The sequence below is a fragment of the Chelonia mydas genome, chromosome 3 (assembly GCF_015237465.2).
Source record: "Chelonia mydas isolate rCheMyd1 chromosome 3, rCheMyd1.pri.v2, whole genome shotgun sequence".
In the NCBI taxonomy this organism is placed as follows: domain Eukaryota; kingdom Metazoa; phylum Chordata; order Testudines; family Cheloniidae; genus Chelonia; species Chelonia mydas.
This window is the reverse complement of record NC_057851.1, coordinates 201,172,550-201,183,845: the sequence shown is the minus strand read 5'-3', so window position 1 is coordinate 201,183,845 and position 11,296 is coordinate 201,172,550. Positions and strand designations below refer to the sequence as shown.

Genomic DNA, 11,296 nt, shown 5'->3' with positions numbered 1-11,296 from the left:
GCTTTCACACATTCGCTGCTCAAGGTAAACATGGAGGCCTGTGATCCTGCAGCACCAAGGTATAAGTCACCTAATGCTGCTGGCTCACGATCCCACACCGGCAGCTGAGCCCCTGTCTGCACTACCAACATATGTGGGGATAACGGTGGGAAAATCCACCTCCCTGAGCAATGCAGTGACAGTGACCTAACCACCGGTGTGGACAGCACCAGGTGGACGGGAGAGCTTCCCCCGTGGACCCAACCACAGCCCCGTGGGGAGGGGGAGCACCTAGCGTAGGTAGCTTTCAGAGTAGCAGCCGTCTTAGTCTGTATCCGCAAAAAGAACAGGAGGACGTGTGGCACCTTAGAGACTAACCCATTTATTTGAGCGTAAGCTGTCATGACCTACAGCTACAGCTCAGACAGCTTATGCTCAAATAAATGGGTTAGTCTCTAAGGTGCCACACGTCCTCCTTGCGTAGGTAGCGTGGTCACTCAGCCCTGCCAAGGGTCAGCAGCCATGTGGCGGGCAGAATAGGCCGGGGCTGCAAAGGGGGCCGTGCTATGCCCTCCTGGAGGTCTGGGTAGAGCCAGGCCTGCTCGCCTGGGAGAGCCTTTCCCCTGCCCTGGGGGCCCAGCCACAGATCTGTTCCCCTCCCGCCCGCTAGGCGGCGCGGCAGGGCGCCTCCTCCCATGGCGCCACGTGGCCCTGCCTGGGAGGTGCGGCGGGCTGTTCTGGGCCCCTCTCCGTGCCCCGGCCCCGCCCTTCCAGCGCCAGGGAGGGGGGGGCCAGGATGGGCCCTCTGGGGGCGGGGTCGCGCTCCAGCCAATCGGCCGCGGCGGCTGCTGGCGTAGGCAGCGCGGCAGAGGACCAATGAGGAAATTCCGTGCCGGCGGCGCCGGCCAGTGACGTGCGGCCGGCGAGGCTGTTGCTAGGCAGGTTTGGGCCGGGGAGGCGGCTGGGCCCGGCTGAGGCGGCGGCGGCGAGCGGGCCGAGCGGAGCCGGGATGCCCTACAAGCTGAAGAAAGAGAAGGTGGGGCCGGCGGGCAGCGCGGCTCCCTCCCCCCAGCTCCCCCGCGGCCTGCTCCCGCCTCGGCTCGGCCCGGCCCGGCCCGGCCCGGCCTCCCGCCAGGACAGGGAAAGGGGCCGGCCGCGGGCCGGGGCCTGGGCTGCAGCCTCCGGGGGCGGAGGGGCATGGGGGCTATGGGGCATGGGCTGTGGGGGCTATGGGACACGGGGGCTATGGGGCATGGGCTGTGGGGGCTATGGGACACGGGGGCTATGGGGCATGGGCTGTGGGGCTGGAGGGGGCTATGGGGCATGGGCTGTGGGGCTGGAGGGGGCTATGGGGCAGAGAGGTGGAGAGTGTGGGGGCAGAGGGGCCTATGGGGCGGGTAGGTGGAGGTGCCAGGGCGGAGGGGGTTATGGGGCTGGGGGCGGAGGGGCACGGGGGCTATGGGGCAGAAGGGTGGAGAATGTGGGAGCAGAGGGGCCTATGGGGCGGGTAGGCAGAGGAGGCTATGGGACTGGGGGCAAAGGGGCATGGGGGCTATGGGGCATGGGTTGTGGGGCTGGAGGGGGCTATGGGGCCGAGGGGTGGAGAATGCGGGGGCAGAGGGGCCTATGGGGCTGTGGGGCAGAGGGGTCTGTGGGGCTGGAGCCTGGAGTGAGCTATGGGGCAGGAGGGTGCAGAGTGCCGGGGCAGAGGGGTCTGTGGGTAAAGAGGCATGGAGGCTGTAGTCCAGGGGGAAGAAAGGGTGGGGGGCAGTGGGTCCCGCAGTGCTGCCCCGATAGGGGGTCAGTAACAAGGTGCCATGGTGCAGGGGCAGGGGCAGCGGTGCCCCAGGCAGGGGTACGTGGGCAATAGCATAGCACTATGGCGCAGACACGAGGGGCCCCAGGCCTGCAGTGCAGGTATAAATCAGCACCTGCCTGTGAACTCTGACACAGTCCAGGCACATTTGGTGCAAAAAGAGGCAACAGCTCCAGCGGCATGGTGCAATCCCTGCGTCGTGCAAACACACACGTGGCCTCGATGCTAGTGGTGACAAGGTTCAGGCACTTGTCGGGCTGCAGCATTGCATGGAGTGCCATAGCAAGCAGTGTGTGGGCAGGACATGTTCGGTGAACATGTTGCCACAACCCAGGGTCATATCACCCACACGTGCTCACTCACAGGTCGTGGTGTGGAAACCCACCTGGAACATGCTGGCATGGCCTGTGCATACACGATGCATCTGGTACATACATTGCCATGGACCACAGCACAGACTGGCCACACACAGTGAAAACACTGTCCATGCAGGTTGCACTGGTGTCTGCAGGCAGCAGGCTAGAGTACTGCACTCTAAGCCTGTCCTCTGGGTGCACTAGCCTCGCTCACATTCCTGGCTGCTGCACGTCTGTTGTTTATCTGGCTCTGGCTTCTCTCTCCCCCCTACTTCCCCTTTCTCCCACTTCTCTCCAACCCCAGCTCTCCCACCTCTTTTCCTGTCCCCCACCCTCTTCTTCCCCAGTGCTCTGTTTCTTCCCCCACAAGCACTCTTTAGTCCCTTTCCTTCCCATTGTACCTGGTGCGCTCATGGCTTAATTGCAACCCTTTTGTGAGTCCCGTGTTGACTAATTCTTTGTACCTTTTTTGCTGTCAGATGCCCTCTTGTAGGGCTGGTGTTTTAGCCACATGTTGCATCAGGAACATTTGTGCTGTAACCACCTAAACTAATTCCCCAGCTGCTGTCCTGTCCTGGCATTGCATTCCCCATCACCCATCTCTGGTGGGCCATGGACAGGCCCCAGGTCCTCTGAGGGAATCTTTAGGAGTGTGACAGCATTCTTGTAGCCTGATTCTGTTTGGGAGGTTAACTGCCAGCTTTCCACACTGCAGGGGGTGGGTTACCAAGTCAAATCGGCTGGGAAGAGGATATGATGTATGTAATGGTTGGACAGTTGGGATGCCCCAGTCTTAGTTGGGTGCAGAGTTCTCCAATGTGAAGGGGAAGAAGTATCTCAGGGAGCCCCCATTTTAAGAGACATGGATCGTGGATTATTGCTGGGGTGGTGTCTCCGTGGCAGTCTGTGAAAGAGTGAAGCAGATATAGGCAATGTCTACACTGCCCTGCCGTTCAGACTATGGGGGTGTGAATAGCAGTGCCTTGTGCACTGAAGTACTGCGCTATAGCTCTTCTGTGTGGATGTAGCGGGTGCAAATTAAGAGGTTCCTAGTTCGCATTAATGTAGCCCTGTTTGAAGAGGACTATGTTAAAGTGAACTAGGAACCTTTTAGTTTGCCCCCGCAAAGTCCATGCAGTGGATTTATAGGGCAGCACTTTGGTGCACAAGACACTGCTCTTTGCACCCCTGAGGTCTGAACAGTGGGGCAGTGTAGCCAAGCCCACAGAAACTTGTGTCTAACTGAACAGAATTAAATCTTTTCCAAGCCCAGTGCAACTGAATATGCTCTCTTCTCATTGTCCCAGGAGCCTCCAAAGTCTGCTAAAAGCACCACAAAGCCCAGCAGCGGCAGCAGTGGTGGTGGGAAGGATGCCGGGGCAGAGAATTCAGAGGAGGTAAGGCATTCATCTTGCAAAGCATCACACCTATACAACTCTCTCTTGTATGGCATCTTTCTTTCAAATTGTCTCTTCAACAGCTTTTCTGAATAAGGAACTTAATGCGCTTAAACGTGGTAGTCAACGTCAAAGGTAAAGAGAGGCTGATAGAGGCGGGAAGGTAGTTGGAAAAGACAGAGGGTGAGAACTGAACCCTGTGCCGCTCTGTAGAAATAGAGACTTGAGGGGGAGCGCAGTTAGATATGCCAGAGCCACCTATGCAGATGGGCTAGATTACACTAGTGAAGCCTGCATTGACAGCAAGGACAGTGGAGAGGAGAAGACATAGCTAGGAGAAAGAAGGAAGCCTGAATGGAACAGAAGTTTCCTTAGCATGGTCCAAAATGTTATTGAGAGGTGAACTGAGTGGTGGAAGAGAGCTTGCAGTTTGCTTGGGAGAGAGAGGCAAGAGCTGGGATAAATTGACATTGGAGTTCAATTAAGCATGGGGAGAAGAGTGGTGGATTTGAGAGATATGGAGAAGGTACTAGAGGAAGTTTGAGTTTCTCACTATTGTAACACCTTTACTGACAGCAGGGGAAGATCTAATATATGCAAACACACATTCTATATTAAAAGTGCTACTCAGAGCGTCCTTTGCCCTGGGTGCTGGTGCTGCCAAGAAAGACACATCTGGAGTAGTGTCAATACAGAGTAACTTGCTATAACAAATAATGTAGCATATTAACACACAGTGTTTCTGGAATGAGCAGGAACTCAGGCAGATATGAATGTTTTGGTAAGATTGATCTCATTCGGTGTTCAAACAGTGTGGTTGTCTTGGGCTCTGGAGATAGAGATTCAGCCTCCAGGAAGCATTTTACTCGCCATCTAAGGAGGCATGCTTATTTTTTCCATTAATTTACTTTTTCAAGCAAGACTCTCCCCACTTCCATCTCAATCTAATACAGTCTGATTAGGAGAGTGTGTGCTTAAGTCTTTGCTATGTGCTGTTCTTGAGAAAATTGAAATGTGTTGTACTATAGCTCTAGCCTGGGAATTAGAGGTTGTTAACTTGTTCAAAGTTAGAGAGAGGAGGAAGGGTAAAAAGTCAGCAATTCAGTGGGGCTGTCTGTCATCAAAACAGAGTATTAATTTATAAGCTCCCCCACCCCCAAAGATAAACACATTAAATTTGTAAACGGCTCAAGCAACATCTGTACTGATAGTAGTTGTTCTTTCTGAAGACCCCGTGTTACCACTTATTATGCCTAAATGAAGGTGTAATTGAAACAGAGTCTGAAGCTGGAGTAGTTTGCCTGGGGGACTCCTGTTTAGTGATCCGTGGTCTCCGCTCCATTTTAGTCTCAGCCTGTTGGTCCCCACTCCTTTTCCATGTTGGATTTTTCCCCTTTTTTGGTGTGTACAGTTTTAAAAACAATTTCCCACCTTAGTTCGTCCTGGCTAGAAGGAAGCAAGGGGACACCAACACCAGCCACGTGAGTTAATCATTGCCTCTTGTAGAGCAGTCTTGATCCTTGGATCCCACAGTGCTGTACAGAAGAGCACAAGTCTCATGTCTTCAAACACAAAGGTGGCCATCAACAATCAGAAGCAACCAAATTAATATTGAGCAGTCCCCAGTCAGGTTGGTGAGAAGCTGCAGTGCTGCATTCCTAGGACCAAGTGATGAAGTATGAGAGTATAAATAGCATCGCTCGCAAGCTTCCTTCAGTGACCCGAAATGGCAAATAATGTTGGTTGCTACGGATGTAGAAGAAACCTAGAATGGTTTAAAAAAAACAGCAAAACAAACCCCAAACAACCACCCCGCTCCTTGTTGAGGTAGAACATCAGCTCTCTTTTGGTGATACAGCCAGGAGGAGGGAGAAGCCAGCTCTACAATGTGCTCCCTACTGTGTGTTTCTTCTCCTTCTTTCCCATTAGGGTTACCTGTAAGGCTCTGTTCAAGGCTGTACTTCCTCTTGTGCTCTCTCCCCCTTCGTGGCAGACCGCTCTGTTGTGGAATGGATGAGTACATGTCTCTTGACACGTAACCATTTTTTTTCTTAATTTGGATTAAATTCTTCCAGGAGACAAAGTGACTAATCGTAATGCTCAGAAACATTCATACAGAGCTATCAGCAGACATACTTGTAAGTCAGCAATCCATCACATGTTGTTACTACCTGAATATTTGGAGGATGGATTAGTTGGTGAATGGAACAAGAGACGTGCATTGTGTGTGATCCTTTTTGTGGAAGGCAAAAGAGAGTTTGGGTTAGTGATGCGTCCATGAATGTGTTTGAGGGGTAAGGCATGTGGGCTGAAGTTGGACTGGATTCGAATGTCGCCCTAACTGGGGATTTCATAGTTTGTCACTGATTGCTTTGAGAGAGGTAAGGTTGCTCAGGTGCCTTTCTTAAGAGAAGTTTTGTTTCCTCTGGGGTTTTTTTTTTTTTTTGGGGGGGGGGAGAGTTTTCCTGTTTTGAAGTTATCAATAGATATTTAAATGAGTACTGTGTAGAGCAAGAGGGCAACCCTGCTCCAGCACGTCTCCCTCTTCCCTCCCACCACATCACAGGAAGAAGCAGGCGACTTGCAGCCAAACTTGCCTCTCAAACAGAGTTTCAAATTCTGCTTCCAGAACAAAGCATTTTTCCAATGGGCTAAGGCTCTCCATAGAGAAGCCCTGCTCTGGCAGACTTTACAGGTGCAGCAAATTGGGACTTCTTTCTGTGAATTTTAGCAGGTCTACAGGCGGGTGAGGCAATAAATCAGGGTGAGTGTGAAGCAGGTGAGGGGCTGGGCAGCAGGCTTGGGAACCTGCACTAAGCCCTTAGTTTCAGCACTTTGATGCCTGTGCTGTAAGCTAGTGGTGAATTCCGCTATTGTGGACGAGCAAATAAAAATACCATGCAAGCCAATCATGGATCTGTACTGGAGAAGGGAAACCTTTAAATCCATGCGCGAGTGCAGAGACCCGCCAGCCGTTCAAAACATTCAGCAATGCCAGTGATGGGGGAAAGCGGAGGATGCAGGATTAATGCCTATAAAATGTACATTCATTTCTACCTGGTCACGAGGTCACTGAGCTAAGGTGAAAGTATCAACGGTCAAGTGGCAGCAGCACCTAGTAGCTAGGCACGGGGCTTTTAAGGTACCTACTTTGCTCCAAAAGAGAAGTTACCAGTGCTAGGAATCTCAGGAGTAAATCTGTGGAGATGGGGGAGAAAGGGACCTCTGGGGAAGTGGTTTCCTTAAGGAACTGGGTGATAATGGAAGAAGTGTCAGTGTAGATCTTGGAGGAGGAGATGCTGCTGCAAATCATTTCAGTATTAGCTGGGGGAATGAGGAGGAGGAGAGTTACTCATCTCTAGCCAGAGAGAGACTGGGAGGGGCAGGTGAAGTGGGTGGGTGGAAGAGAGTTAATGGCCTGGAAGAGGGAGTGAGGCTTGCCAGCGCATGGGGAGGGAGGAAGGGTGGAGAAGTTGCTCTGCAGCCTGGAAAGTGGCTCAGGAGAGGCAGGGATGAGACTCCCAACTCATGGGGGATAGGGACATGCCTGTTGTTCTTTGAGTTGCTGTCTCATGCACTTCATAGGCATTTCTATGGGACTTGTCACTGCAGTATGCTGGGATGTCTGCAGCTGATTGAACTAGGGTTGCTTCAGGTGTGGGGAGGTGGATTTTAATAGAGGCCGTTGGCTAGAGGCGGTAGAAGAGACACTTACATGTATTGGCTCCAGGGGCTGGAGAAGAAGAGTCAGCAAAGAAGGGGCTGAGAGCAAATCTGGGCTGAAAACCCTGGTGAGCTTAGGAGCTTGAGACAGCAGTGAGGCAGGACTGTGTACCGAGGGGTGAGGCAGCAGAGAGAGCATTCAGCCACAAATAGGAGTGGCTGGAGTATGTGAGAGCACAGAGAGGAGAACCTGTGAGCTCAAGGGTATGGGTGGGAGAATGACACGCAGGCTCTGGGAGTCCAGGATGAAGAGTAGGTCAAGGGCCTGGGGCTTATCTGAGGACACAGCGAAGTCCCCAGGGAGGAGGAGGAGGAGAGAGTGTCTGGCTATGGGGAGGAAGAGTCTGTGAGAGTGGAGAACCAGAACTTAGCTTTGGTCGTGGCTGGCATGTCCTCTGGGCCTTAGCAAGGGGGCTGCTCGAGGAGGAGGTAGCTTCCACACTCCTTGTGGATCAAATGTTGACATTAGTTTTTAAAGCAGCCTCTTTCAGAGGGGAATAGTGTAGCAGCCTCCCTGAGCTGCCTTGCCTTGGCGTAGTGTGAAGGCGTCTAAGTCTGTCTTATCCGGATAGGAGATGAGTGCCCAGCCTCATTCTTCTCAGAGACCAGCCAGCCGCTGAGCAGTGTTAATCTGGAGAGAAGGGCTTTTAAGGTGGACATCTCTGTGCATTAGGTGACAAGCTTTCAGCTTCAGTGATCCATTTATGTCTGCTGCATTTTCAAGGCTAGAAACTCTTTAGAAGAAAATGCAAAATCGTCTTCTGAGTTTGCATTTCTCCCCCGGCCCAGTCAGGAGTGGGTGGGGGACCCCAATGGGCTGGCTCTGCCAGCAAACCTGTGGGACAACAAACCTACCACGGGTAGTGCGTGATGAGAGTAAGAAGTCCGCCTGGTACCGGTTTCCACTAAAATCTTTCGGAGCACAGCAGTGTGAAGGAATAACTATAAACCCCCATCCCTAGCCTGAGCTGGGAGTGTACAGAGCCCCTCCCTGTGCAGAGAGGAGTTCTGTGTTATCAGGATTTCTCTGTTGGGCTTTTCTCTACCCAGCAAATCTTCGCTATTTTGACTCTCCAGCTGTTAAAACTTTACACAGTGCTTCCCTCCGTCTACAGCAGCTATTCAAGGCTCTTCAAAAGCAGGAGTAGTAAAGTACCAAGGCCCTTCCCAGACTCCCAGTGAAGTGCCTGCAGCCAGACCCTGTTAGTATGCAGCGTGGTCTCTGAGCTGGTAGAGTTCCCTGTCACCTCTCCAGGTGAGAAGGGGGGACCAGGAGAAGGGAGATCCCATCAGTTTCAGATGTCTTTTGAAAGTATTGTTTCCTGCCGTGCTTCCCGCAGAGTGTTTCCAGGTTTCAGGCCATCTGTGTTCCTCCTTGTTTCTGGCTGTAACGTCTCTCCTTCAGGCTGGCCCGTCCTGTGGACTCTCTGCCTTTTCTTCTGCCCTGTGCAAAGGGCATAAACTAGCTTGGAGAGCTCCCTTCTTTTTAAGTTCCTTAGCGGTGTTTGAACAAACCTGTGAGTTGCTAAGGATATTCCAAAGGCTGAATAGTCAGGGGAGGAACAGAACTTTGGGACTCTAAAAAGTGTCCAGTGGAAATCCTGCCAAATGGAGTCAGTGGCCTAAGGCATCAAATGAGAGATCAATATTCAGGAATAGCCTAGTACTGGAATAGCATCCCCAGTAGCTTCATAGCACCTGTTGCTAGTGTCTTATCTCCAGCCTTCATCATTACATGGGCCAGCTCACCTCCCACAAGCAAACAAGCAGCCGCTGAGACAGCTACAGCAATGGCCTATGTGGAAATCTGTTAGGAAAGTAACATTTTCACTAACTTGAAATGTGATTTATCAGGTAGGAGTGAAGGAGAAGTGCTGGTGTCTTGTGAGCCGCCACTGGCCTACATGAGCATCCTGTTTAGTAATTCTTTCCCCTGCCCACTCACCCCATGTGTCCGCTACGACTCCCCTGCACCACTGAGTGCCTGGGAAGGCCTCTTTGGCGAGACCTCTGTTCTTTGCCCTCTTCCTTGCTAAACAGCTCAGCCTCTCCTTGCTGAACACCTCCTGTGCCTTGTGTGGATCATCTCTTCTCTGCTGCTGGCTTACCTCTGCCCTGCAACACACTGACATTGTCAGGAAGTCTAGCCAGCTTGTGCTGTGTGCCCACCTGGCATCTGTCCCTCCCTCCCTCAGGCTCAGTCTTCAAGGGCCTCTCTAACCTTTAATCCTCTGGTATGTCCCCTGCACCCTTCCCTTCTGCTACTTCCACTATCTCCGACACCCATTCCTCTCTCACTCTCATAGGATTTGTTTTCTTGAGCAGTCAGGTGTGCCCTGGTCTCCAAACCTTCCTTTGACCTGTTTACCTCTACCTGCATCTCATCTCCCTCCTCCCCTTTGCTCCAAGCTTCTGGAGGATGCAGCTGATTCCTGTCTCTGCAGTTATTCTTTCAGGATCTCCTTTTGGCTACTTCTCCACCATGTCTCTCTTCCATCTACATCTTATTCCTAGGATTTCATCTGCTATAGGGGGAGGGAGGTCAGTTACCGCCTTTGCCCCGATGACTCTCAGATCTTCCTTGTTCAGCCTTGCACCCAAGTGCCTCTAAAATCTCTCCCTTGATGTCCTGTGTTAGCTCTTCTTCGTTCCCCTTGTCCTTTCTCCAGCACTTCCTCTGTCACCCACCTCTCCTCTCCCTGTATCTAGGTTGCCAGCCCCCACTCAGGAATCTCTCCTATAACCAGGCTGGAAAGGATGGGTTTTAAGAGCCTTTGTGCTCTGGTCATCTCCCACTCCAGTTACTGCCATTGCTTCCTCGTGGGTGCCTGCTTTCCACCTACATTGCTGACATCCCACAGCTCTGATCATGTCAGTCCCCCAGCTCCCTCCATTAGTTTCCTTTCTCCTTCCACTAAAACTCGTGGTCCCTGTTCTGCACAACTCTACCTTGTCCTGCATCTCTGCTCTCATTTCCTCCTGCTTCATTGCTCCCCGCAAACTTCTTGCATACCTGCCCCCTTTGTATCCTCCCTTCTCATGGCTGAGCTGTGGAAATGGTGTATCCTCGCTCTTCTCTTTTCTCTTTCTTCAGGCTATCCCTCCCTGTGCCAAGTGCACCCCTCCTAAAACTCATTCTTGAAAGGTCTTTTGACATTAATCCACCAAAGAAACAAGTCTGAAAAAGAGTTGCCACACCGTTTCTGAGCTGAGCCTTTCTCTGCATGGGCAGCGCCATGCACATCCGCTCTGTGGTGCGTGAGAGCTGCTTGGACAGCTGTGCTCTGTGCATCGCCAGACAGCCCCCAATGTATGAGAGTCCAGTGGCAAGTTAACATTAGGCCTGCGTTCTCTGTGCTCATTGCGTAGCTGTCCCAGGCAGACCAGTCTCCATTGCCTTTGAGGGCTGGTTAGTCCCAGGGTTGTGTCCCTGGTGGAGTTCTAAAGCCTGGTGTCCTGTTCTGTGTCAACTTCAGGAATCCTGTGTTTTCCATCCCTTGCTCCCACGCACGCAGACTTAAACTTCACTGTGGAAAGAGGTTAATGATGGGGTACCCCACATCCAGCCTGGCCTGCCTCACACCCTCTGCCCCTTGAGTCCACGTGCTGGGCAGCACCTCTGAGCATCAGGGATGGGGTAGCTTACTGGGGGCTCAGGGGACAAGGACTCACAGGAGAGGCAGAAGTGGTGTGATGGAGGTTTGGTGGGGTGGAGCAGCTCCTCATCCTGGCACATCCTCTGGTGCTATTGCATGTGATGATGTGCTTGGTAAATACTGTAGATGGCCGGGGTCTCCCTAGGCCGGGGGGGCTGGAACAATGTGTATAGTGGGGGGGCTGAGAGCCATTGACCCAAACTGTAAACCCTGGATATGATGGAAACTACTTCAAACCAGAGGGTGCTGCACCACCTCCTGCACCCCCAGTTCCAGCACTTATGTCCCTAGGTGCTTCCAGCAGACCCTAGTGGAGTAGGGGGCAGAAGATGGAGAGGGGAGTACAGGTGGCTTGCACAGAGAGAGGCT

The 11,296-nt window shown here is 52.5% G+C and overlaps 1 protein-coding gene across 2 annotated transcripts in view; it reads left to right on the top strand.

The window, feature by feature from the left end:
* Positions 1-817: 817 nt before the first annotated feature.
* PPP2R5D (protein phosphatase 2 regulatory subunit B'delta) overlaps positions 818-11,296 on the top strand; it is a 47,181-nt gene continuing 36,702 nt past the window's right edge. The window contains exons 1-2 of one of the 2 annotated variants that reach the window (XM_037896297.2): positions 818-1,015; positions 3,459-3,548. In XM_037896297.2, the coding sequence (XP_037752225.1) occupies positions 989-1,015; positions 3,459-3,548 (117 nt within the window). In that variant the 5' untranslated portion in view covers positions 818-988. The remainder of the gene's footprint in view (positions 1,016-3,458; positions 3,549-11,296) is intronic. The other variant, XM_037896298.2, reaches the window with a different exon arrangement.